Genomic DNA, 27,500 nt, shown 5'->3' with positions numbered 1-27,500 from the left:
GTCAAAACTCCAATAAACATCATCGGGACTAATCTTTGATCTTGCCGCTTTTAGGTATTTGAAGACAACGCCTTGGTTTGGTGATCCTCTGTATACAAACTGCAACCAATTGCAACAGCAACGACATAAACTAGGGGATGGTACGAGTTGTTAAGGGACAAAGTTATTGCTACCGAGGGATCGATAAATTGAAAAGAGTAGCAGTTATAGCGAAAAAAAAAAAAGAAAGAAGAAAGTAGTCAAGAGTTGGTTGCCTGACGTAAAAGTAAGTTTTTTTCTTTTTAAATATTTCCCGTAATATTTATCTATAGTTTGCAATGTTGACGTATTGATATTATGGTAAATTGTCTTTACTTGTTCCTTTTGAATTACTTGTCATTTATTATGTTTAATTAGTTAATTTATTCCATATATTATTTCTAGGTATTTAGCGCAAATAATGTAATTATCTGTAATCATCTATTGCAAGTATGCTCCTATTATGCTGGCTGCAGTAACCCTGTAACCCCGCCCACCTGAACTAGCTTTCGCTATTTGCCGGCGGAACTGGTTTATTTATATGTTTTGCACGTGCTGAATGAATGAATAAAGATGAATGAGATTGCCATGGTGAAGGAGTAGCTAGCAGCAGTTGTACTGCCTAACTTGGTGGCATTAAAAATAATGTTGTAAGTCGGGAAGCTCAATTTGTGCGCAAAATACTGCGAAACATTCGGATATTACGCGAGATTTGTGTGAAATATGTTAGTCATTATATGTTAAAAAACAGTGACTGAACTTGGCAAAGTCTGTTGGAAAAGTCATATACTAGGCTAGGCGTGTCTGTCGATCAAATTCTCACACACTGATTGCCGGACAATTTGTACAAAAAACTTTGTTAGGTGGCCTGTAAAGCAATAAGCAATCGCTCTGCGAACGTAAGAGTGCCTTGTTGAATTAAAATGTCCTTAGTCAGACATGGTTTGATGTCAATCTGGTTGGAAAACTAAGGAATCTATTTCTTAACCTTACAATTCGAGACTTCCCAGACCAACTATATAATTGGTTGGGATAATTGAAACTTCATTCCCACCAACCAAAATACTATCAATGTCTTTGTTTAGAAGCTCGGCACATAACACCTTGGCGACTTTCGAACTGGCGAGAGGTCAACCCGGTTCCCTCGTTGTGGCTCTGTATTCGTTTACATGGCACCAATAAAAAATGTCATACCGAAACGAGTCTTACAATCTTGAGTTCGAATTTCATTCTGGTACGTAATCCTAGCCACTCGTTTTTTCTGTATGAACTTGACCTCTGGTCATGTCATATATTTAATCAACGTCAAATGTGCCCTCATGTAAACCGGACGTGACATCATGCAGTCATCTTGCAAACGCGGGATCATGAAGTATTTAACCCGGTAGGGCGGGTGTATTCTACTTCAAACATATCGGTTAACATATTGTCAAGTGCGCCCTGGTGTAAACCGGACATAACATCATGCAGTCATCATGTAAACACGGAATCAAGCACATGCAGTCAACCCGGTAGGGAACTAGCGCCCGGTCGCCATGAAAACATCTATAATTCATGACGACAGTGGACGATATCTCATTCAAAGAAAAGGACGCTAATCAGTTAGTATAAAAGACGAATGTCGAAAGGTTGGGTATAGAATCGTGACTTTGTAGGTTACATTCTTGATTCTTCAAACCAGTGTTGAATCAAAGTATGCCATGTCTGAATTTCATCCTGGTTACGGTGCGAACCGAAATCAACCTTACCCCTTTAGTCATACTTCTGTTCTCTTACCAAGAATTTGAGATCATCAGTAGTAGGCCCATCGATGAAAAAAAACTCTCTATAATCCCTTTTTCCGTACACGGCCCGAGCACCAGCTGCCTGAAATCTCCCCCCTCGTCCTCCAGGCTTGATCAATAAGTTACCCTGTGCGTCCTTTATTGCTGCAACAATAAACGATTGTGGGAGAGATTTTAGCATAAAACAGTGCGAAAGAAAAGGTAGAAGAACATGTTTCATGTTGTATAATTTCCAAAAAAAAAAAACACATAGAAAGAAATCCAAGGTTGTGGTTGTTGCTCATACAAAGTCTTAGTATGGATTTTAATCCCCTTCACAAACCGTCTTCCAGCCCCCCCCCCCCCCCCCCAAAAAAAAAAAAAAAAAAAAAAAAAAGAATGTGGTATGTGATTTGTTTGCACCTCGACAGTAAGTCTCGCCTTTTACATATGAGGTAATATTGGTAGAGCTATCCACACTAATATCCCCTCTACCTCCCAGTTTCATATCAACATCAGGTATTGTTTACGGCGAAAAAAATAATGGTATACAGGAACACCGACACCAGTTCATTTGTAGCTTCCTCTCTTCACCGGGAGCCACATTCACTTGACACTAAACATTTGAAGTTGATCATATTATGTAAAGAAAATTTAATTAATTTAGTGACTCAAACAGGGAATTTCAAGGAAGTCCATTCAAGTCCTATTAAGTTACCTATCACGTTCTTGTCAGCAGCTTTTTCATACACCCAAATTCGCCTTGATTTCTTGGGTACCACGTGCATAACTTTGGCATTTTCAACTCCTGGTGAGTAAGAGAATTATGAACAAAATACAGCTAATACGAGAGCTATCACCCTTTCAACTTTCCACTTTAAATGAAACGTCCATTGCAGCTAGGACCAATAACACGATACGGGTTGCTCTCCTTTTTGCCCAAAGTAATGGAATTCATTCTAGACAAAACCTTACCATGGGTCTAGAAACTTTATATGTGGGGAGAAGGGTATGCTTGAAAATGAATCGCCTCCTTCTCACTTAAAAACAGCCGCCGGACTATGACAACTGTGTATTTTATAACACTAATTCAACGATCAGAAAAACATTTGAAAGAGAAACAATTATAGCAGGCGCCAATTTTGATATCGATGTAAAGGGGCTATGGTACCAAATTGATCAAAATTCAGCGACTGTGAACTGACAACCAAATCAGTTAAAACAATGAAAACAATGAAGGAAGGTTTGAATAAAACAGCAAATGCAAAAAGAAGCAGGGATGGGACAAGATGAAGAAGGTTATAATGGACTGCAATTGGGTGGGGCTTTTGAAAACTGTTCAACCTAACATTTTTTTGACAGGTCTATCTCTCTGTTGGTAATTTAAATTCTTTATGCTCGACAGACATTTTGTGTCACGAAGGATATCGAGAAGGGAATAAAAATTGGTAAAACTAGCTACACAAAATGAACTGCAGTTCATTTATAAAGATATCTACAAGACAATATTCACGTCACTGAAAAAAATCATTGGAGGTCCTTGCATCCCTATATCAACGTACCTTTTACTAGATGTGTTTCATTAAATTCTTTGATAATTTCGAGGCACGATGAACTATCACCGTTGCAAACTCCACATCGATCAAATTCTAATCCAGAACCAATTACATTGTTGCAGCCTACAGACTAAAAGGAAAAAAAATAACGTCATAATGAAGCTTCAATTTATACTTTACTTGCATGTCTGACGAGCTTTCCCAGATGACCAGATGATGTTCAAGAGGTGATGGATAAGATGATCTAGGGCAAGGGAACACTAACGCACATCAAACTCAGGGTGTATCGATATTGCGTACATTTGTGGACATATCTGAAGCTTTAAGACTAAGCCAAGACTGGAGTTTAGAACGGAAGGAAAAGGTTATCGCAAACACTGATACATTCACTAGGATATCATGGCACTGCTACCTTGGTAGTTCAGGGACGGCCGGAACGTACTTTGTACTTAGGGTGGTGTGGGGCTAACAAGCGAGCGCCGGAGACGGTAACTTGTAGGGTGCTCTGGGGAAATCCTCCGCCAGAAAAGTTTAAAGTCTTGAAGCTCGGAAATGCTACTTTCAGCATTCTCGACAAGATATCAGCCCCCCTCGCTCCACCGCGGCTGTAGTTTTATTGCAGTTTGTATAAGGGGAGCAGGGATGACGCAGTGGCGAGAGCACTCGCCTCCCACCAATGTGGCCCGGGTTCGATTCCCAGATCCGGCGTCTTATGAGAGTTCAGTTTGCTGGTTCCCTACTCTGGGGCCCGTTTCTCGAAAGTTCAGAAACTTTACGGGCGATTTCCGGGTGTCACAATTTCCTTTGTATGTCAAGAACGGAGTCGATTTGAGTCGTAGAACTTCACAGTCAGTTTGCTTTTTGTTACCTTGGAACATGTTCAAAGATGGCTTTCCTGGACAAGCGGTTGGCAGGTTCACCAATGCATGGTTTTTCAGGCCCGAAACGTTTTCCGGACTTTTGAGAAACGGGCCCCTGCTCCGAGAGGTTTTTCTCCAGGTACTAAGGTTTCCCCTTGTCCTCAAAAACCAGTATGATTTGATATGTGTTAATTTGACTGTTTTTATTTGTGCACGACCCTACAAGCTATTAAGCTTTAAAAAGACATTATCGTGTGAAAATAAAGTTCCATTATTGTTATTAAGCCGTTATTAAGTGTCCTTTAGGATAAGGGTTCCAAATCATAATTCTAAGTACATAGTAAGAAAGCAAATAACAAAAAGCCATCAAACAGGAGACGTAAAGAACCCCAATGTTCTTCAGTCTTCAAAATATATTGGTAGGTAATTAGCAGCGATTAGTGTTTTGTACAAGACAAGCGTGCGTTTTTACGTCAATTATGTAGTAGACCGTACATTTTTCACGTTTCATGGAGGTCTCTAGTTTATCACATGGAAAACTTTTTCTCCAACATGCAATGGAACGTTGCAGAATGATGTTAAACTTTCAAGTAATACTTAAGTACTTTTTGAATTGGAAGAAACCAGGTTCCAATTAAATTCACTCTCACCGAATGTTTAAATGCATTATCTGTTTCCAACAACATTTGGAATGAACCATTTACAATGAGAAGCCAAAAGCACTTTCCACATAATAACACAAAGGGCAAAATTACTGAATGCTGATTGGTCAATGAAGAGGGCGTTTTTTTTCCGGAATTTTGCGTGTGAAGAGAGCAAAATTACTCGCTCACGATTGGTCGAGTGCCAAAAAAAAAATCCCGCTCCTGATTGACTGAACGCACTGCTTCCACGTTCAGTTGGTTCTTCATTTCCAGTAAAACAACTTCGTCTTTGTCGAAGTTTGTCTTTGAATATCTTCGAGTTTCATTCACTAAAATGCCATAAAGGACCCATGACTAGATACTCCGGAAGGTGAATTTTTGAGCGATAAGAGGAAGAGCAAAATATTTTTTTTTTTATGAAAAGCTTAAAATTTGGATCGATTTGCGCGGCGCCCGGTGTAGCGGGATTGTGAGGTTGATAAACAACGATAATTCAATGCGTCAAGGGCTTTCAACTTCTTTTACCAAGGCATCTTGCAGCTCATCAATACAGATCACAGAACATTTTGCCATTGATAGTGGCTCAAACTTGGTGGAAGAAGTTCTTTCTGTGGATAAACCGTTTTCTTTTTTACAGATGCGTGTTTTAAGTGCATTCTTGTTTTCTAGTGGAAGAAACCTCAAAATCATAGGTGAATGAAATAAATTAAAGCTTAACATTTGGTTAAATCGTTGTTGCTTTTGTTGAGGAACGAGACTCGAAGTTTTCTCTCGACTGCATATAAATAGTAATCATCTGTACTCGTTTTGGACGTAAAAAAGTAGTTGATTTATTTACTTGTTTGTTTTCATTGCTTGCGCGCGAACGAGTGTTTTGACTCCGCTTGGCTGATTGTTTTTCGAGGTGCATCAACAATATTAAGGAACGTTTTCCCTCAATCTTATTAACAAGTAATCGCAATAGGTCCTCGTAAAACTAAGGATTAATATCAATTATGTTTTCAGAATTTTCTGAAATTGCCCGAGTCGCGCAGTGACCAGGGCAATTTCAGCAACTTCTGAAAACAGGTGTGATATTAATCCTTAGTTTTACTCTGCCCCATGCGATTACCTATACTAATTAAAACGATCTGTGATATTGGAAATGAACTTTTTAGCAACTATAAGAGTGGAAATGCGTAAAAAATGTCAGCAAAAGTACGTAAAATTAGTCTTCAATAGATATACGTTTTATAGACAGTCCGATATTTTCTTTTGGAGATTTGTGAGGTGTGTATATGGGAAAAAGCAAGTCAACTAGACATCGTCTTTTTTTTACCCCAGAATAAAAGAGTATTATATCGAGACACTGATGATTTCGAGTAAAAAAAAAAGGTCTTGTCATCATACCATGCACTTTCCACCAATGCAAACATCTGTTCCACCATTTGACTGGCATTTCGTTCCATCCTTTGCCCATCCCTTGGGAGAATAATATTTTTCGAAACGGCAATACAAATTGCATGCATCTAAAAAAAAAAAAAAAAAAAAAGAAGTGAGCGGTATTAGTCACCATGTTACTTAGGCCATGCTATACAATACCTGAAATTCAACCACATGTTAGTTCCCAGCAGAGATACAGGTTATTGCTCTTGCCGACCAACAAAGTCATCATGACGTTACATGCAAACCAGCAGTCGGTTGACAAAATTACTAAAGTTGCTTTGGGTGTACATGAAATTGGGAAATCAGATGGGTTGTTCCTTGTGGACTCAGCTGAACATTTACTTTTCTTCCGATGAGCCAAAACCTTTTGGAAACACGAACTCTTTCAGCAACAAATACCAAATACCTATTGTTCTGAATTTTCCCAAATTGGAACATCACATTTTAGTTACGTTTGGACCGCATTATTTCTAAAGCTGCTTTTTATATTTTTCCAAATGTAGGATAGAATATGCTCGGGTGCAAAAATGAGATTTATATGAATAAAACCTCCTGCACAATATGTATATATATTATAGCGAGGTAAACAGTCGTCAAAAGACAAACTAATGGAATTATATTCGCCTTCAAAACTCACCTTTTCCTCCTCTGTAGAAAAACGAGAGATACTCAGGATCGAACTCTCGGCATTGTTCTGTGCGATAGTTGGTAGCGTTGGCAGGGCAAGGCTGTGAAAAAAATAGTAATAATAATAAAGAATAAATGGAGAGTTTTACACGACACGGCGCGAAGATATAGCTTTTATTTCAAGTGATAAAAACAATGCGCAGCGAGTGACTAAAATACTATATTTGAACACGTGAAATGCAAGTCGTATCTTCAAGCCACCGTGTAATTTTCTTTTTTTTATTATATAGAGCAAAAGCACCAAGCACAAACTTTATCGCGAATTCTCGCCCGGAATTGGAATCAATTTTTTGCTTTTCTTCTTCACTTGCTAAATACTCCTTAAATAATTTTAAGTCGCATAAAGTTTTTTTTTCTTCGTGTTAGCCGGGCTTCCTTATTCCTTAGAAACCGATTTTACGTCAGCTTCTAAGAACTTCACAAATCTATCCCTCGCCAGCTCGCTCGCCATTTTTCACTGAGTGTCATGCAAAAGCAGGAAATGACGTCATCAATATCCTAACTAGTGAGGATATGCAAATTACGCCACTCGGGTCCCGGATGTAGTTTCGTATGAATTTTATTTGTGGTGTATATTCCAGTAAAACACTCCTGTCTATATAATAAGTTAGGAAATCGTATGAACTTGCTGGTTCATTTTGTGATTTATTGGCACGAGTGGTGTTTTCAAAGTTCTCAAAATTGCGCGAGCCGAAGGTGAGTGCAATTTGAGAACTTTCAAACAGCACGAGTGACCATAAGTCACGAATTGCACCAGGAAGTTTATATGACATTTTTTTATTTATGATATACTCAGCAAAATCACTCATTTGCTGTGTTTCTATATCAACGTCCGTGTTGCACTCTATAACCTCTTCACGCATTCGTCATTGACCAATCAGGAAAGATATTTTTTTGAGTATTAAATGAATAGAGAATGTAGCATGGCCGCTCGGCGATACAAATTTTATCTTCAAGTGGTGAGAGTATCTTTCACGAGTGAGTGCAATTATGTTACAAAGGAAGGCGAAGCTCGCTTTTATTGGCTAATCGTGTTTGTTTCAATTACGAAACCTCTATTCTCACATGTGAAATATTAAAATAATATCTTGAAGTGCACTGTGCACTTCATGACTTTTTTTTTAGAAAAAGGAAAATTATGTTATTGTATCAGTATCTATATAATGGAGCGATGTTTAGATGCATGTTAGCTGTTTACAGCAAACCAAAAAGCAAAAAGCCATCAAGAAATCAAGTTAAATGGAATTTGCTTGATAATTATTTAGGTTGTCAAATGTTTCATTAAAATATGCACGTACTTTCTGTCCACAGATTCTATAAAAACCTTTAGAATCTCCATCACATTGCTCGCCACCATCTGCTGGCCTGAAAAACAGGTGATCAGACTTGGATTTATTATATAAAATTAAACAACTAAGCAAAATAATGATAAGTCTTTGCGCGATGGCTTGGAAATTGGTCTCCTTGGTAATCACAACCTAAGTAGGGAACAAGTCAACTACAAGTGATAAAAGTAATGCTACGACTTCATAGTAAGTCGACCTGTAAGAATATATTCTAAAGACCCTTTGATTTGTTTTTTTTCTGTGGCCTTTGAGACCAACGCTGCAAGAAAACTACAGGCCATCATCGTGAAACGTTATTGGCTGAAACCGCTCTTACCCATTTTATAATAATTAAAAAGAAAATCAAGGGTTACTCTTAACATAATTTGACTGATTATTGAAGGATATTTTTGTTCACAAGAAAAGCTCCGGGCATTCATTTTCTTGAAAAGTACTGATTTTCTAATACACCTCCGTACCCGGCAAGTACTGTTTTCAAAAAGCTTTTAGAGTTCTTTAACGTCCCAAACGGTTTGTATGTGTTCTTCTGTGAAACTTAGATTACAATGTATCGCCTTTCAAGTGAGAACACCAGAAAATTCTATCCACTTGCAGATTTATTGACAAAAAGAACACTTTCTTTCTTCACAATTTTTAAAACCTCGTCAGTGTGGGTATAGTTAAACCTGAGCTCACAAGCTCCCAAACGACAGTGTTGACACTTCACCAACTGAGCAACTGTTAATCTCGAAAGCAGTTAGCTAATGAGGCTAAATGAACGAAATTTACGTACTTTGGCTTTGTGCATGTTCTTTGCCTCCACTGTATTCCTCCGCCACATGTCCGTGTGCACTCCACGAATCTACTCCATGGACTCCAACCTCCATCGGTTTTCGTGGTTCCATCATCCACGCATTCACCACTGATACACCACTGCAAAAAAAGAAATCACATTCCGAAGCTCGACGCGTGTATTGATCATCTCATGTGCTTATGGAGTGCATAAATTCAGACTAACAAAAACCATTTGGCGAAAGTGATAGTTGGTAATTCTGTTTCAAAATGTAGAAAACAAAAGCTACACAGTAAAAGATGAACAGGCAAAGAAATAATACTAAGAAAACATAGTTTGTGCTTTGAAGAAAACTAAGAGCTACTTTGTTTTCCTCTGAAAAGCAGAGCTTGAAAGCAAGTGCCATTGAAACTGTCACAACGTAATGTAATATCTAACGTTAACGGAATGAAAAACTGTGCAAACGACCAAAAAGGATAAAATGAGGGCTCAACGCATGTTTCAGAAACATGAGCTCTTAATAGAAGAAGAACACCAGCGAAAGAGAAATGTATGTGTTTGTAGATCTGAGAGTCGGTATTGTTTCTTCAGCTTTTGTTCTTTATTTTTCTCTTCTAGAATTCCATACAAATTTCTTCAAATTTTCATTGAAAAAAAAAATATATAGATATAATAAAATATGAAAATAAAAAGTTCTGTTTTCATTCTTAGTCCCGCTGCATATCTCTAATCATATCATGGACAGAAAAGACTTACTCGTCTCGGTGCACAGCGGGTGCCATCCAAAGGAGGAGCAACTTTGCTGAGGCAGGTGTATCCACCATCAGATGTACAGTAAAGTGAGCCACAATTAGACTAAAAAAATATGGGGCAATGCAATTATTGTAATACTGAATTAATCAGTTTAATTAAGGACGGTGCCTACTAATTAAAGATATTTTTGCCCCGGTGTGTGATTATGCAGGAACTGTAGATCTTAACAAGTGTTATTGAAATCCAAAAAGAAAATTGGGGGTAACCACGCATTTTTCAAAGAGAATTCATGAATAACATTTGTAAAAAGCTTTAAAATACAAAGCAATGTATGGCGTTCTTTCTCAAATTGAAGCCTAATTGTCTCTCAAAAATGCATGGTTACCCCCAATTTTCTTTTTGGATGTCAAGAGTACTTACTAAGATCTACTTTCTCCGGATAGTTTTAAACTGCGCAAAAATATCCCTGTATTAGTAAGCATCACCGATAGGAAATCCGAGTATCTCGAGATGCGCAGAACGTATGCGCAATAACAATAATAGGCACCGTCCTTAATATATGCTTCGCAACATCACTTTGTGATAAGAGAAATGAGATATACTTAAATCAAACCTCTCCAACCATCACAAACGGTTCGTTACATGCTAGAACCAATCTTTTAGATCACTTTCATAAATGGCGACCACTTTTATATTCTTTTGTATTTATGTTAATTAGACCTACTGCCCTCGTTTTAAAACAAAAATTCTTTTGAAATTTACTCGTCGTAGCGAGGTTAGTAGGGCTTATTAGCATTGAAACAAAAGAATATTTTATTTGGCCGCCATTATGAAAAAGGTCTATTGGTCTTGTGTTGTTCCAAAATCCGTATTGCGTTTTCTTCCGTTAAATAATTAATTAATTATTTATTTATTTAATTAAAACTCTCTTTGCCTATTGGTCCCTACTGGAGGCCGCCATTTTCATCAATCGCTGTGATATTTGGCGTGTTGGCTAAGGAGATATGGCCCAAATTTCCCGGAAAATCTCGGTATTGTAGCTTTCATTACGCCTACATGACGGGTATTCTACTTCAGGCAATTTGAAGCCGTGCAAAGACTAAATTTTTAGCCGATCGCGGAGCGGTTTTACTAAAGTTTTTCAGCCAAAAAATAACACTACAGGCATCGGAAAGGATAAAGAAACGAATTTTAGATGGAATTTCAAGCCTTGAAATTGCTGAAAAGGTAAGATTATTTTCGTAGCCGTAAATTTGCATAAAATCGTCTCGTGTTGTTCTCATTGCACAGAATTGTGTTTTTGCGCTCAAGATCTTCGCTTGTTTTCGCTCCAAATCTTACATACTTACCTTTCTTACATGTCCAGCGAATAATTTTATCCTTCGCGATGAGTTTTCCGTCGAAAAATTGGTAATTTGGGTGGTTTTTGGCCAACAGAGGTTAATAATTCATAATGTGATCTTTCTCGTTACCGTTAGCAACGGGTCGCAAATTTGACACTTATTATCGAATAATCACACAATTACACATTATCGCTAATCGTAGCTTTACGATGATGTATTGCTTTCCCCCTCACTTTAAATAATTTTTACAAAAAAAAAAAAACAAACAAACAAAAACAAAAAAAACGAACACTTTTTTTGCAATGGCTGATTTCGCGCGGCTTTCTTTTGGTAGGGAAAACAGTTTCAAACTGATTACTTTGATGAAACGAAAGTAAGGAAAAAGAAACATAACATAAAACAGAAGGCAGGGGTGGTGCAGGGGTGGTGCAGGTATGGTGCAGGGATGGTGCAGTGGTGAGAGCACTCGCCTATCACCAATGTGGCTCGGGTTCGATTCCCAGACTCGGCGTCATATGTGGGTTGAGTTTGTTGGTTCTCTACTCTGCACTGAGATGTTTTTCTCCTCATACTCCGGTTTTCCCCTCTCCTCAAAAACCAAAATTTGATTTGATTTGCGTTAACGTGTTAATTTCAATTTACAGTGTCCCCGATTAGTGCTCTGTAGCGCTAGAAGATTAGACACTTGAATAAAGTTCCTTTCCTTTCCTTTATCACTATAATCATCATCATATCTTTATTTACCCTCGGATTTCAGAATACTGAGGTTGTTGTAGTTAATATCTCCGAGCATTTACCCTCTCAACAGAAGACAGACCACAAGGGCCGGGAACTCCATGTCCTATTATTTGCGAATAGTGTGGACGAATTTCAAAATCGATCAGCTTCAGCCTGATTTAATTATGTCACTGGGAAGCAGATTTTAGGAGGAAACAGCATTAATTGAAATAATTCAGTATTGGTACTATTTTTTAAAGCCAGTTAATTTTTCGTTGATTAGTCCGTAGTTAGACGACTTGTACTTACATGACATACTGGCGCAAGTGTTATATAGTATGTGCGAAGAGATATGTTAACAGCGGTTTAAAGATTGTAATAGCCTAAGGTATTTCCTGGTAGGCTCGCTTATCCATTTTTTCCCCTTGGCGTATTACAGGTACAGTATTTACAATTATTGAATAGAAATGAAAATTTGGCTGGTCAACCAAAATTTAATAAATAACCCTTTGGTATTTATAAAGTGTTGATCTAACTACGCATTCAGTTCTTTGTTACTTTAACCGTCATTTCCAAAAGGACACTCGGTGATTTCAATCAAAATTCATCATGTATTTCCTACCTGACTGCGTATACAATGACTAAATCCTTCCCCATATTCCATCTTGCACTGTTCATCAGCGTTCGCAGCAACACCTGGCATGTCCTTTTTAAAGGCACCCAAGTACGTCACTCTTTGCCGAGCTCCATCCATTAGGCATTGTGGGCTGGTGCTTTTATGTGAAATATTAATAACTTGCTGGTTACTTGCATGGTAAGGAGAACGGATGGTGTACAGTGATTTCAGATAAGCGATTAAGCCGAGTTAAGATTTACCAACAGTACGGCTTTATCAGAAATAACACACAGACAGCGGTGACAAACATCAGATATAAACTCATCATTTGAAATTCCTTTTGTTTGATTTTTCGTATGCTTCTGCACACAACTTCAGCAGTGACGGTTAATACAAAATTGGAGTTTAAATATACAGGATCACTAACTAATTAACTATTAACTATTAAGTAACAATAGAGGTGACAAAAAATAATAAAAACAAAGCTTTTCGCTGCTTTAAATCTGTGATCAACAGTGGCTCCTTTACTTTACAGTGAGTGTCAGATCGCCCTTTCGCTTAAATTTCAAAATCATGTGATACCACTTTAAACTGTGACCACTTGATTAATGCTTTAAAATGCTCCGTTTCTTGTCATGCAGTCGACTTTTACTTTTTCCGATATAAAAATCATTGCAGTCCCAACAGGCAGCTCTATATACAATCTTCGCCATTTGGCCACTGCTAAGTCTATCTTTGTAAGGAAAGAAAGATTTAATGTGCTTTGAATGCACCAGAAGAATTTATTTATACACGACCTACAATTTGTTTACTTAAAATTTTGCTTTGTAGCCACAAATAAGGTAAAGCTGAGAAAATTTTTCTTTTTGGGAGCTGTAATGGTTGGGGTCAATGCTTTGTTTTGTTGCTTTTGTAAGACATCGTTCGCGTTATAATTAACAACACCTATGGGGTAACCGTTCTGTGACAGCAACTTCTTAAGTTCATCCAGAGACGATTGTAGCGAACGAGGCGACAACGAAAAGTGAGAGTACGGATCAGATTTACTTTGCATTTTCGAGGAGTGAACGAATTCCATTTAGGGTTAAGACCAGTGAAAGTTTTGTTTCGATAAACTAAAGATGTGTGCAGAAGCATACGAAACGTCAAGTAAAAGATAATTCAAATGATGCGTTTATATCTGATGTTTGTCACCGCTATTTGTCTATTATTTCTGATAAAACTGAGATGGCCAAAGAACAAGAGTCAGTGATGCTCAATTATGCTAACTACAAAAAATAACGAGGCACTTGGAAACAAAGTAATTAAGGTCTCTTTGACCAATTCTTAGAAATTGAGGGTAAAGTACAAGAACAAATAAAAGTGTGAATATTCCGGGATGACCGATAGGAACTCAAAATGTCATTAGCAACGCTAGTGATGACATTTTAATCAACCACCCTCCAAGATCAAGTTGGATACTCAAATTAATGTTTTTCTGAATTGTATCAGAAATAACTGAGGAAAGAGCCATGCATTCAGCAAATCTTGGGTTGGAGAGACGCAAGTTCACTGTCAGAAATCTTACAAACTCGTATAGGAGAGGTTGCTACTGGATTTCGTCTATCAAATTCCAGACTAACCTGGTCTGAGCGGTATGCGACCTCCCCTTAATTAACTGGTGTACTTTATCCAGTGAAGCTGATAAAGTTTTATCGTTGTTATCTACCTCATGTGTTATCTCCCTCATGTGTTGAGAGGAATTACGCAAAAAGACATGTACTGCTTTTTTTGCCATTTTTCTTTGGTGGTGGGGGGGGGGGGGGGGGGTTGGTTCAAAGAGCACTAGACCATCATGGACTCAATGTGACAACAGGAGCAGCTGGCAAGGCACAAGGCCACTAAACATATTTTAAGGTTCATGGTTTCTTGAACATACCCCATTTGCTTACCTCAATAAAGCTTGAATTCTGTCTCTGCTGCAAGGTGACCACTTTAACGCCAATGGTCCTCCAGGCAGCGATGTAGCCATAATGAATTTTCCATTGGGACAGGTGGGAGCTTGGTGGTCGTGACCCACTCCAAGGCTATGACATTTGAACACAAATGACATCATATTTTGATGAAATTTCTAAATTTTTAGCAGAGTGAAGCTCAGGTTGTAAAAAGCTTGTGCCAGGGAACAAAGTTTAAAGTTTTAAAATGATTCATCCTGGATGCGACCCCTCATTATTTTCTATACATATATATATACAAATGTAAGAAGGAAAGTGTATTATAAAAATTATAAAAAATCACAATAATATGTGATTTTTTATAATTTTTTTGTAATTTTTAACATTTTACACCTTTTGGTTCATGGTTTTGGTAAATAGCGCAAGTTCAGTTGTACCAGGTATTTTTAGTTTTTAGTTTTTAGCGTGTACTGAAGAAGCCCGAAGGGCGAAACGTTTACATGAGATTAAAATATACTAGACCTGTGAGAAGTTCGCCAGCGACTCGTTTTTTCATTCTCCATATTAACTTATCTGAGTCAAGACGTTTTGTATCCTTTTGGATCCTCCTCGCAAGTGGCATCATCGTTGGATACTCAGTCTTTATCATTCTACTTATATTATATATATATATCTATATATATATATAACTGTTAGTGAGTCTCTCAGGCCAACAAAGGTGTCACCACGTCAGGAGGATCTGCAAGATTCCTAGTCCAAACCTCACGACATGAACGACTGTAGTGAGTAAAAAGGAAGCGAGGACGGACAACTTCTGACGTTAAAAAGTTAAAAAATTAAAAATTTACTAAAACGTTTCGGTCAAAGACCTTCTTCAGTTATGACAACTTTTGAATAAAAACGAAACTTAAATTTCTTTGTGGAATCTAAATCTTTCCTTAGCTTTAAGATGGAAAAAAAAATACACCATTCATTCCAGTCTTTCCTGCGATTCTAAAAACGTTATTTATTTAGCCTCTTGCAAGAAATGTCGCCTGCAATATGTGGGATCTACCACCACTGATTTTAGAATTAGGTTCCGTAATCACAAGTCTGCTATGCTTACCAACAAAACAACTTGCGAAGTAGCAGTGCATTTTAACAAAATCCCACATACCCTAGATGATTTTTCATTTCAATGCATTGATCAGGTGCAGGCTTCATGCAACTCTGAAGAAATCGATAGGCTTTTAATTACAAAAAAGGCTTATTGGAGTGCTCAGCTGTTCTCTCTAGCACCCCACGGCTTAATTAAAAGGAAGGAATTTCATTCAAAAAACAGAATTTGTTACAATTAGTTTCCTTTCCCATAGTGTACATTCCTACATGATTAATCGTTCTAAGGCCCTTTTCTTGGATTTCGTCAGGCCCTTAGGTTTTAGCTGAACTCAAAGGCCCTGGCCGGGAAGCTCATTATGATTTATATTGTTTAAGGGCCCCTCAAGGGGTTTTGTTAATTTTTTTGCTTCGCTAATTTAGCTTTTTTGTCATGTACAAATTAGCACCACTTTTTGTTCTTCTTTTTTGCAATCTTATATATTTTTTTGACAGCTGTCACTTGGTATTGTGTAATTGTGAGCGCCTAAATCTTATTTAAGTTTCGTTTTTATTCAAAAGTTGTCATAACTGAAGAAGGTCTTTGACCGAAACGTTTTAGTAAATTTTTAATTTTTTAACTTTTTAACGTCAGAAGTTGTCCGTCCTCGCTTCCTTTTTACTCATATATATATATATATATATATATATATATATATATATATATATATGTATGTTGTATAAATGTATATATATATATATATGCAGCTAGTTATATATGTATGTATGTATGTATGTATGTATGTATGGGCCTATCATTTAGCATGGCATGCAAAGCGACGCACGTCCGATGTTCCTTAATTGAAATTATACGTCATTACCCTGGAACTAAATAGTAGCGAGAGCATTGTATGGACAGCACCTAGGGTTCTCCTCCCTCCCCTATCTTGGAATGGTGAACGATTTTTAACCTTTCAAGTTTTTTTTTTTGGCTCTTTTCGCTTTTTTAACCTCTTTTCCTTCGTTGAAGCTAATGATGTGATACAGGGCTCATTGATAGCGTCTACATTCTGGAAGACTAAGAGTGTATCTATTTGCTCAGGCAATTTTATCTTTTATTTTCGGTGAGGCCTTCATGAGTTATTCCACCCTGCAAAATCCGCCAAATAAGACCAGCTGTTTACCATGCTAATTAATATTCAAGTCGCCTGTGTTTAACTTACGTGTGCGCAGTTTCGTGTGCAAGAATACCAATAGTTTGAAGTCCTACGTCATTGCAGACAGTAAAACAGGTGCTTTTACATATTCGATTGTAGTCTGCCAAACCTGAAATTGAAACAGAGGGACACATATGGTAGTATGACACCCACCATGAATGGTGACGGTTGCATTAGGGAGTAACAGCAGCCTTAAATCAAATTCTATTTTTTAGTGTTCTCCTATGGATTCCAGACACCAGAGAGTTGACACTATAGAGTAGTGTCAACACTAGTGCAACTTACACTGTGTTTCTCTCAAGTCACGGTGACCGCAACCAATGCGAGGTCAGCCATAAAAACTTCTACAAGAACATTAACAACAGCAAAATAATAAAAAGATAGACAGACAGTTACTGCAAGAATTACTGAACAAGTCTTGAAACAGCCAAAGCTATGTTCAAAGGGTGGTTTCTGGAAAGAAGGTGCTATTAGACCGAAGTATCTTATCTTCTTGATCCATTGATCAAATCGGATTACTTGTCTCTAAACATAAGGAATCCCAACAACTGCTCCCTATCAAGGTTATCAGCAAGAGTCCTTCTCTAGACTCACTTATATTAATCACTAAAGTAAGAATTTATAAAACTATTCTTTCAAAAGCTCACCTCCTACGCCTCCACTGCAATTAAAAGGAAACAAAAAAATTTTTAATTGAAAGCAAGGGCTACATAATTCTGCAACTATATTATTGAGCTCTTCCGGTGGTAGTGCCTCATTGCTTCGAGTCAGTACAGTGTGCTACGTTAAAACGGGTTCAAAGAAATAAATCTGTATAAATTCCTCTTTCATTGTAATTGTAGCACACATCATTTGGAAAGGAAAATCAGAGCCATCGATCGATATACTGTAATCAAAGATTGTACGGCATTCAGATAGGACTGTGCGGCGAGATATATAGTTCTTACAAACGGTCGCAAGCCAGGTTAGCAGGGAAGAAATATTATCTGAAAAGGCACAAGAGTTCTAAGCTTCAAAAACATGTCTCGCCATTCTTAATGTCATTTTAAGTTTCGTTAATTATAATAAGTTATACAGTTTGAATTTGAACAAATAGCCCTTCAAAAATACTTTACATACATTTGTATTAAAAAAAAAAAAAAACGGGTCAAAATAATTCTTTTTGTACTTGTACTTTGTACTTGTAACAATTGAATCAGTTAAGTCAAGCAACAGTGAAGGAGCAAGTTTCAACGTAACTGTGCGGGAACAAACTAGTAAAATTCATGGACGAAAAATTTATAGTTCTCTTATAAAGAAGGGCATAATGTATTGTGCGGCTTTATAAAGCTTAATCGAATCTGGAAATCAAAATTTTTAAACTTTCTTTCTGGCTAGAGTGATGCAATTAAGTTCTTCATGAAAGAAAGGGGAGATCAAAAATGATATGACTTCGATTTGAGGGTGGCTACACCAGATCTTTGAGAGTGCAAGAAAGCACTTTCCCAACGCAACACGTGACGTTACGGAAATTACTCGTGGTACCGGTAGAAAGGATGGCTCTCGAATACTGGTAAAGGTGGCATTCTCCCTGTAGAGCAAGTTACGCTGTCTTCTCGCCCCTGTCTTTATACACGTTATTGCAAAAAGTCGGTCAGTAATGTAGTCTCTTGTCTTTCAGTTTAGTTTCAGTTACTTTCGTGTGCGTTTCAGTAATATAATAAACTTGTTAGAGTTCTACTCCTTTTCATAGAAATATTACTACACCCACTTTACTTACCGCGAAACAAGAGACATTACATCAGGCCTTTTGGAAACTGGAACATTCAACTTGGTGTTTGTCCATTCACTGAGAGCTTTTAGCCTCGAAGGATTGGACGGAGATGGGCCATAGTCAAGCTGAAAAGGAATATGTTATCGGTAGAATGCTCAGCAAATGGAATGCTAGAATATGCGAATCTAAAAATGAATAAACGAAAGACGAAAAGATGGGACTAATACTGCTTCGTCTTCGCCTTATTAAAATCAATTAATAAAAGATAAATACAAAACCTTGTGATCGATCTAGGAGAACACAATCATCAGATAGAAAGGATCGTGTCATAACAAGTAAGAGTACGTAGTTCTAATTTTTGCCCACGTTATAACACTCTTTGAAGGATATTTAACAAAATACAAAAAAACCACATATACTCACTCCATCTTGGACAAGTTGCATTAGAGACAACTTGATAGTAATTTTCCGGCGGCCGATCGAATGATGCTGATAAATGTGATTAAGCTGCAATAAAATATATGGTAAAAGAACTTGAAGTTCGTTTTCAGTATCAGGTGGAAATACTTTAAATGAAAGTTATATATTATATTCACCTATTTCCTTGATTTTTCCGGCAATTGTGTTTTAATTAAGGCCACTTTCTTCAAACGTATTTATTGTTGACAATTGTCTTTTTTTTTTAAATTTGTATTATAATTTTTTAAAATTCATTTTTAATTAAAACAAAAAAAAGGATCAAAAGATAATAATAATAATAATAATAATAATAATAATAATAATAATAATAATAATAATAATTCAGTGCAAAAAATGGTCATTGCTACTTAATATCTACTTATCTCCAGAGACTGCTGAAAAAGGTAGTATTGGGGAGCTTTTTTTTTCTTGTATTTTATTTTATTTTAATTTCATCGTAGAAGTTACTTAATGGGAAGCTTTAGGCATGCGACATTTTTGAGACACGGACGGAAACCGGAAATGAGCTGTTTTCCCTTTTAACTTCTCTTCACACGATCACATTTACATTACACTGCTTACACTACTGTCCTGGTATGCGAAAAATTCACTTCCGGTGGCCGTCAGTGGCTAAAAAACGTCGCTAATGCTTAAGCTCCCTAATGAAGGATATCACGAAAAGATGCTTCCATGGTTTCCTATTCAAACTTGATAAAGTCAGCAGGCCTAAAAATCAATTGCATCTGAAAGACTTTGAGCGATAGTTTTGATTTACGTGTAAGTGATAGAAAATGCTTAAATTGTTTCCTATCGTTTAGTCTGTTGTAATGTTTGCCAAATTCGAAGTGTCCGGATATTTAAAGGAATAAAATCTTCCCTTCGGAAATTTGTAAGGAACTGCTCACGAACCGAATAAAGTTGCCAAAGTTAACTCCTTTGAGACGCGTTTTTTTTTGTTTTTGTTTTTGTTTTTTTGTTTCTTTTCAATTTATGATATGAGTGTAACTTGAATTTTGACCAGAGAAAATTGCATTAGCAACATTATAACTTCAAACAGTGGGTTTTTTAATTAATCATCAAAAAACATTTTTCAATCAATGGACCCTATTGTACAAGAACGGCCCTCTAAATTGACCAATCACGGCGCGCGTTTGAACTGAGAGATATTTGCATAACACTTACTGCGTGAGGAAACAATTCAACACTGTATACATTACGTTATTTATGGAGGGTTAACTTAAGCTTACAAGGAATGCCAGTCTCATTAACAAGCTTTTGGTTCTGTCAACGCCATGCGCTAAGATGACATTCTTGTCCGCCACCAATCCAATCTGGAGATAATAATGTCGTGGAATTATTTCATTTGCATCAAGGAATGGCATGTCTCCCAGTCCGATTGTGCTTGATTGGGTTGCTAGGGTTGAAGAGAAATAAAAATACACATTTTTGTGTGTTATTTATTCATCTATCTTTTAATTTATAAATTTACTTACTTACTTCCTTACTTCCTTCCTTACTTAGTTACTTACTTAGTTACTTACTTACTTACTTACTTACTTACTTATTTATTTATTTATTTATTTATTTATTATTCGAGAGAATTGAATGAGAGAGATCGGACCTGGTCAACGGGGATGTGACATTTCACAATCACAGAAGTTCGAAGTCTCGAGCCGCGTTGCATAAAAGGAACACGACCGATCTATTTCAGAACGGCTACAGCTGAGTTTTGAATAGATTCATCGAAAGTCTTGTTTGGCTGTATCCACCAAAAAGGAAGATAATAATAATAAAATAAATAAATAAATAGGTGGGGTTTGTGCATGGTCCGTGCCAAAACAGCAAACAAAAGCATAAAACAAAAAAATATGAGTTGCATAAACATCTTCATATGCAATTGTGATTTAGGTAATACTGAGAGATCGACTATTCTGCGTTTATGGATCTTGGCAATAATAATTGTTATGACGAAGAAATGAGGCAAATCCCTCAGAAGGTAACGTATCTTATCGCTAATTGGTTGTTTCTGCGAGTACCGTAGAAGAGATTACGTAAAAAAAATACAGGATAATCCCAACTAACCAAAAAATACAATCCTACCCGTTACCTGCAGAAAGACCCCTATTTAGAGTGTTTCTGTCGAGGAACTATCGGCTGATAGTTGCCCCGCGGAAATTTGATGTTTTTAAAACAAATATTTGCCCGAGAAGCGAAGCCTCGAGGGCTAATATGCTAGTTTAAAGAACATCAAATTTCCAAGGGACAGCTATCAGACCGATAGTTCCGAGACATAAACACTCTATTGTCTTTATTGTTCACCACTAAATTTTCTTCTGCGCGCCAGTTGAAAAACAGTCAAAACCCACTTAATGCAGATCAATCAAATATTTATTCATTTCTACAGGCTGTCACAAATGTCAATAATTCGCAGCGTACATTGGTTAAAGAATAGCGTACAACTGTCAACTGTTTTTTCAGCGGACGACTACTATCCATCCGGGTGTTTTCCTCGGACGGGCACTATGGGCTGATAGTGTCTGTCCGCGTACGAACACTATCGCTTCACGTGATCAATTTAAACCAATACGAATCGGAGAAAATTTAGCGGTGAACTATAAAATTCTATATACATGAGCACCAACCATGACCTGAAATGAACGGTATACGTGCTTGGAGAAGAAAGGGAAAATTTGTTGTCGGAAGCTCGCGTCTTCTATGTAACCTCAAATTTTATTATTTGCCGTGGTTGACAGGAGGCAAAATTTGAGAAAAAGTACTAAAATATAAATCGCACCTGCGGGGCACGCGCGTTTTTGAGACGCGAACGGCAACCGGAAGAGAACATTTCGCGTGCCAGGGCAGTGGTGTCTCTTAGATTTTTATACTGTTCATCTGTAATGGAGAAAAGACACTTAGCAATGTAAGTGTGGTTGTGTGAAGACAAATTAAAAGGGAAAACAGCTTACTTCCAGTTGCCGTCCGCGTCTTAAAAACGCGCGTGCTTAAGCACCCTAAACCTTTGACTCTCAAGCGGGCCTGAATCGTTCATAATAGTATTTTACTCTGTCTAACGCCAGACGATTTTACGCGTCAATAGCGGAACTCCCGGGAGTCAATGCGTTAACGTTACTGTTTCGTTGCGCTCTCGTAGCCGTCTTCTCCGTCGTCGCTTAAGTACAATCTATTACGTTTCACCAACAGCTAGATTTAAATCAGCTTTCCTTTAAAAAAATGTTTCTTTTCATTTCTTCTTTTTTTATAGTACCCATACAAGAAGACTTACAAGTCCACTAGAAGAGGATAAAATTAGAGAGGAAGGACTTTCTCATCAGTAAATTAAAAACCTAGAGCGTTTGTCCGGAACCCACGAAAATTAACTAGTCTTTTTAAATTTTCTTCTCTTTCTTTTCCTTCAGGGAATGTGAAACAAGATATGCTTTACGTAGATTTGAGTCAATAAAATATAGAGGTTTTTGTCTGACCCATTCTAATTGAAAGAGCACTATGTTTAGGTCCACATATTTTTGTACTTTTAACAATTGACTTGGATGATCCCTTAAAAGTAACAAAACAGAACTGTTTTACCATTTGAGATCTCGTTGTCAACTGAGCGCCTGAATACAAGGTGAGCTTTGCCTTTGCTAGACTTTCCAGGCAAAAGATGGTTGGCCAGTGGTTGAAGAAAGAGGGTTTGATCCATCAGCTGGATGATTCCCATCTGAAGAAGAAACGTATTAAACGGCTGAAGCCATGAACGATTGCAACCGAATACTTTCGCTGTTTACATATGTATGCAGTACTCCACCAGTCTCTGAAATGATTTTCACAGTGACCCAACAGAATTGAGAGTTTGCTTTTCTGCTAGAGAGCGTGATGATTGAATGTGGGTAATTAGTCTGGTACTTCTTCAACGTCTGGACAATCTTATCGGATGGGTATCGTCGAAATACTCTCTTACTTTAGGGCTTTGTTATAAATCACGCGATGAGGCCTTTTCGTACCTTTTTTCAGTTTACAAGACATTACTTTAATATGCGATTTCATGGAAACTGTCAGAAAGACGGTTTTCGGAATATTGCTTACCAAACCATGGTCGTGACTGATAGAGACCGAAGATCCCGGTACCGAGTTAACGTGACCTCGAAGGAAGGAATCCTGAGGAACATCCTCATAATTGACACTACCATTTTGGTGGCGCTCTATTCTCAAGTCAGGTGCCAAGAAATCCTTGTTTCGTGTAAGATTTAGATGCAGAGACATCCCAAATGCTTTGATGTTAAAATACCAAGCGTTGGGTTCTTCAGTGGATCGTTTATGCTTTGCGTGTAAGAGGAACTCGTGAGAGACAAAATTGCCATTTTCATCTGTTTGAAAAGGGGCCGCTACATCGTAATCAGGTACTAAAAACGAACACAAATATTGATTTGTTTTCCAACCAAAAATATTTTTTTACATTTAGCAAGGAGCAATCGGCATAAGGCTGGCTTACGTCGCAAGCAAGAACACTAGTGGCATGCATTTTTTCAAATTAACACTTAGACCATCATAGATACATCATATACTTTTTAAGTATCTGTCTTTCATGTATTAAGGGTTTTCATATACGCGGCCTCAGCCGTAATCTCTTGATCAGTGTGCCTTTTTTTGTATGAGGCAGTGGTGAGAGCACTCGTTGAGTTAAGAACATGTTACGTGCTTAATAAAGAAAAAAATGAAAAAATCTAAACACCTACGAAATGGCATTTGTAAAGGCATGGCAAGGGGAGCATAAAAGGGAATCGCAAAACTGAAAGAATTCAAGGTGTTGCAGAATCGAACGTAAATTTGGCCTTAATGACGACTAAGGATGCAAATAACAAAAACAATAACAAAGAGAAACTAGATTACAAGTGTCGACGAACCAAATTAAAAAAATATATATATTTTGTTGAATACGAGAAGCCCATGACTAGAAGAGTGCCTCTCCTATATTGGCCATACGATTCAACCTTTGAGCGTATCTATTTTTAGAACACCCGAGTTCTTCGGCCAAGCAAGCATTGTTTAGAATGGCTAATCAGAATTAAGTTATTGTCAAATGAATGCAAAAATAGCAAAAACAATGTATGCAAATTGTGCAAATTGATGTAAATGCAGTTTCCTTCTTATGGATTAGTTATAAAAATAGAAAGATACGCGCAAAGGTTGTCTCAAAGATACAGTGCACGGGGAGGCTCCTACATAGGCTCCTCCTGCCAATGCTCATTAAAAGTAATTTAATGCGCATGCGTATGCTAGTCCTCAGCTTGCGCAATAGTGAAGACCTCTCATTACGTATAGAAAACGTTCTTTTTAGCAATGCAAAGTTTACCTTTATCGTACGAGCTTACACCAAAGTACTCTTCAAGCTCACTCCGTCTCATTCGGAAATGAAGTTTTTGCTGCAAAACAAATGAATAAATATTTAATGAAAAGAAATAGGAAATCTTATTAACAAAACAGCAAGAAATTTCTTGAATCCACATCGCCCACAATGCTCCGACACATTCGGGACATTTCCCCTCTTTGCAGCGCTAAATTCGAAAGCTATTTGAGAATTGTACAGAAAACAATAAAGAAGGTCGGCCGAAAGCTGGGAGAACCGATTGAAAATCCTTCCCTTGCAGGATAACTATTCAGTTAACAATGAAGTATTCATATGGCTTTTGAGGTAAAGAAGTTAATAAAAAAGATGTGACTGTTTTTACGTCGGTGGTTCACTTAGAAGTGTTATATATTTTTTGGCTGTTTCTATGGCTTTCTCCATTTTAGAAGGAAATTTTAGAAAAACAAGGGGTAAGAAAATAAGTATTTTTATGGCTTTTTTTTGTTTGATACTCTAAGATGGTCGTGCTCAATTTTCCCCTAATTCCGACCAGTAGTGGCCATTCCTGCAACCAAACCCGAACCTCTAAGATTAAACTGAGTTGTCAAAGTTTAAACTTTCTGCGAGTGTTGTAATTAATTCATAGTCTTGCCCCCACAATGCTGCACTCGTCACATTAAAGAGCTATTGAAAGGTACTGCGACTCAGTAAGGTGTGTCTTTTTTAAAATGAAAATTATTTCCACGATCGTGGCCGTTTGCAGTTTGCTGCTTTTAGCATACGCTTCAGTGACATTATGAACACCCGTTAAGTGCCTTCAATGTATTTTACTTTTAATAAACATGACCCCGATGAGTTAAGGATAAATACTAATGAGCATCTACTGATGCGGGCAACTCTAAAGCTTTACCGCTCCGATCTAATCACTTTTGACGAGAAGAGACGCTTTTCTGCGTTTCTCTATTGTCTCTTCGTTTTGAAATGTCTTCTTTGACAGAAATGCAGAGTATTGATCACCGGGAACTCTTTTCAGAGCTCGTAGAATCTCCAGTCAATCCACATGTCTACACCGTGGAGGAGTGAATGGACTGAGTCAGGAGATAGAAGTCGATAAAGAGCCGAAGAAAAATTTGTTAATATCCTTACGCATAAAATAAACAAAATTTGCTGTTAAGGGCTAAGCATGAAAAACAAAACCGAAGTAGTGATCGAAAGAACAAGAATTAGTTGAATTTAAATAATTTCACAACGAAACAGATGCTCTCAAGGGGGTTTCATCTCGCGACAGGCTAGAGCATGAGTCGTCCGTGTTTACTTCTTGCTCTTACCGCCTTGTAAAAATGAAGATTCTGTTGACTGCTTTGTAAAACCGATATCGGTTAACTGGGCAAAGTGCATGTAATGAAAAGTCTAAACATTGAACTGCTTCCGGTTGGGTCCAACGTGAATGCAAATCAAAGAACACAAACCATTCAGTTGTCAGCACCGCTTAAAAACCGTGTTTTTTAAGTTTGGTTGGTCCCATGACTATCAGAGCTTGCGATGAGGTCGAGAACCTGGCTATTCGGCGCAAAAACGCGGGTGTAAATTAAGATGGCATTATTAAATTTTTGACTTCACGCATCTATAATTTTGCTTGACACAGACTTGAGATCAACTTCACAAATCTAAGGTTTTGGTTGGCACCATCTGATTTCCGGTGGAGCAACAGAGCTAGAAACGGCTAATCAATCACAGTCAATCAGTTCTCAACTTGCTAATCTGTGATACCAGGTCTTACGAATTTTAGCACTGCAAGTACATGTCGCCAAAAAACAATAGCATTTTAGGCGATGATTAAAGTAGCTTGGTTCGCCTTTAATGCGAGTTTTCTCTTATAAATGCCCGTTTATTTATATTGGTTAAAGGATTGATTGATTGATTGATTGGTTTATTTATTTATTCACTTTTTTTGTGGTATTTCAGTACGATTTGGGAACTTGACAGGCCCATAATTGAACTGTGAAACAAGAAAAGAAATGAGTCAATATGCCAGGGATAGTAATTTGAACATTGATTCGTTTCCTTTGTTGTTCCGCGATTCAGAACAAGTGTTTTAAAACATTTTGGCAGCTTTTATGTAAAAGCAAAGCATTCCACAGTCACGCAAAGAGAAGGTAAACTTTGAAAAAAACAAAAGAGGTTGAGGACAAAAGCGGTTAATAGCTTTGAGGAAGCCGTCTGTCGATTTGGGGTGCTTTCGATTGGAAAATACGGATTGAGATCCATGTCAGGATTTCAATAAGTGAAATCCGCGACAAAATCCAGATCCAGATTTCCCCACTAGACGCAACCTTGGCTTAATCCTCTTGAAATTGACTCGAAAAAATTGTTTAGAAACTATACAGTCATCAGTTATGTTAGTCATTACCAGAAGAGATACAAACCATATTTTCATTTTCCACTGCCTTTGTCGTCACACTCTGAACTGCAAATAACAATCAAATATGCTTGGTAGTTCAAAAACGTTTTTGTTTCTTTCACACACAGGACTGTTCGTTTCCAAGGACTTTTATAGCTTTAATACGGTTAAAATTTCAGCATTTCCTAGAGCGTAATATCATATTCTTGCCGACGCCCTGGATAGAAATGGCAAAATACCGAATACCTTTAGACGGGCCCGTTTTGTAAAGGTTTAGAAAAGAATTTGGGGTCGAGAAGTGCTTTATGAAACTGCTAGCCGCTGTTTTGATAGGCTGGTAGTACTTAAACAAGTTTTCAGGATAACAAAATGAAACGAAAAGTCATGGCGAAGTTTGATGAGACGTCTTCGTTTTCCGAAATTACAGGGAGGAATTGTGACACCAGACTAAGGCCCGGGAAGCTTAGGGACTTTCGATGTTGATATGACGGTGAAGGAATATATTACATAAAGATAATATATCGAAACACGTTGCTTTTCTTCCTCAGGGTTTGCGGCAAGTAATGAATACGGTTTACAAAGACGCTACAATATGAATAGTGATTATGGCATTCAATATAGCACATTTACAACTTAAATGATACAATGGTAAAGAGGAAAGTATCTTTCTTATTCAGATATTCTGGCTCTTTACATCCTTTAACAAATTAGCTAGGAGTTAAACTACAGCTATTTCTCAGTAAAAAAAACCCCGTTTAATGGGAACAATCTTAACTCAGCAAGCGTTCGTATATACCACAAAAAAACTTCCGTAAGTC

The 27,500-nt window shown here is 37.4% G+C and overlaps 1 protein-coding gene across 4 annotated transcripts in view; it reads right to left on the bottom strand.

Annotated features, from left to right (window-relative positions):
• The window catches only part of LOC137983603 (A disintegrin and metalloproteinase with thrombospondin motifs 6-like), a 57,549-nt gene that overhangs the window by 16,416 nt on the left and 13,633 nt on the right, over positions 1 to 27,500 (bottom strand). For all 4 annotated transcript variants that reach the window (XM_068830748.1, XM_068830751.1, XM_068830750.1 and 1 more), the window contains 20 exons: positions 26,708 to 26,748; positions 24,288 to 24,357; positions 23,021 to 23,337; positions 22,523 to 22,655; positions 20,185 to 20,351; positions 18,902 to 18,985; positions 18,485 to 18,603; positions 17,373 to 17,386; positions 16,732 to 16,834; positions 14,432 to 14,566; positions 12,507 to 12,657; positions 9,828 to 9,926; positions 9,072 to 9,211; positions 8,252 to 8,318; positions 6,904 to 6,994; positions 6,231 to 6,349; positions 3,344 to 3,467; positions 2,500 to 2,589; positions 1,795 to 1,946; positions 1 to 99 (listed from right to left, as the gene is read on the bottom strand). The exon at positions 1 to 99 is cut by the window's left edge and continues 43 nt beyond it. In XM_068830748.1, the coding sequence (XP_068686849.1) occupies positions 1 to 99; positions 1,795 to 1,946; positions 2,500 to 2,589; positions 3,344 to 3,467; positions 6,231 to 6,349; positions 6,904 to 6,994; positions 8,252 to 8,318; positions 9,072 to 9,211; positions 9,828 to 9,926; positions 12,507 to 12,657; positions 14,432 to 14,566; positions 16,732 to 16,834; positions 17,373 to 17,386; positions 18,485 to 18,603; positions 18,902 to 18,985; positions 20,185 to 20,351; positions 22,523 to 22,655; positions 23,021 to 23,337; positions 24,288 to 24,357; positions 26,708 to 26,748 (2,315 nt within the window). The remainder of the gene's footprint in view (positions 100 to 1,794; positions 1,947 to 2,499; positions 2,590 to 3,343; positions 3,468 to 6,230; positions 6,350 to 6,903; positions 6,995 to 8,251; positions 8,319 to 9,071; positions 9,212 to 9,827; positions 9,927 to 12,506; positions 12,658 to 14,431; positions 14,567 to 16,731; positions 16,835 to 17,372; positions 17,387 to 18,484; positions 18,604 to 18,901; positions 18,986 to 20,184; positions 20,352 to 22,522; positions 22,656 to 23,020; positions 23,338 to 24,287; positions 24,358 to 26,707; positions 26,749 to 27,500) is intronic.

The sequence above is a fragment of the Montipora foliosa genome, chromosome 13 (assembly GCF_036669935.1).
Source record: "Montipora foliosa isolate CH-2021 chromosome 13, ASM3666993v2, whole genome shotgun sequence".
Lineage (NCBI taxonomy): Eukaryota > Metazoa > Cnidaria > Anthozoa > Scleractinia > Acroporidae > Montipora > Montipora foliosa.
This window is presented reverse-complemented; position numbering and strand designations above follow the sequence as displayed.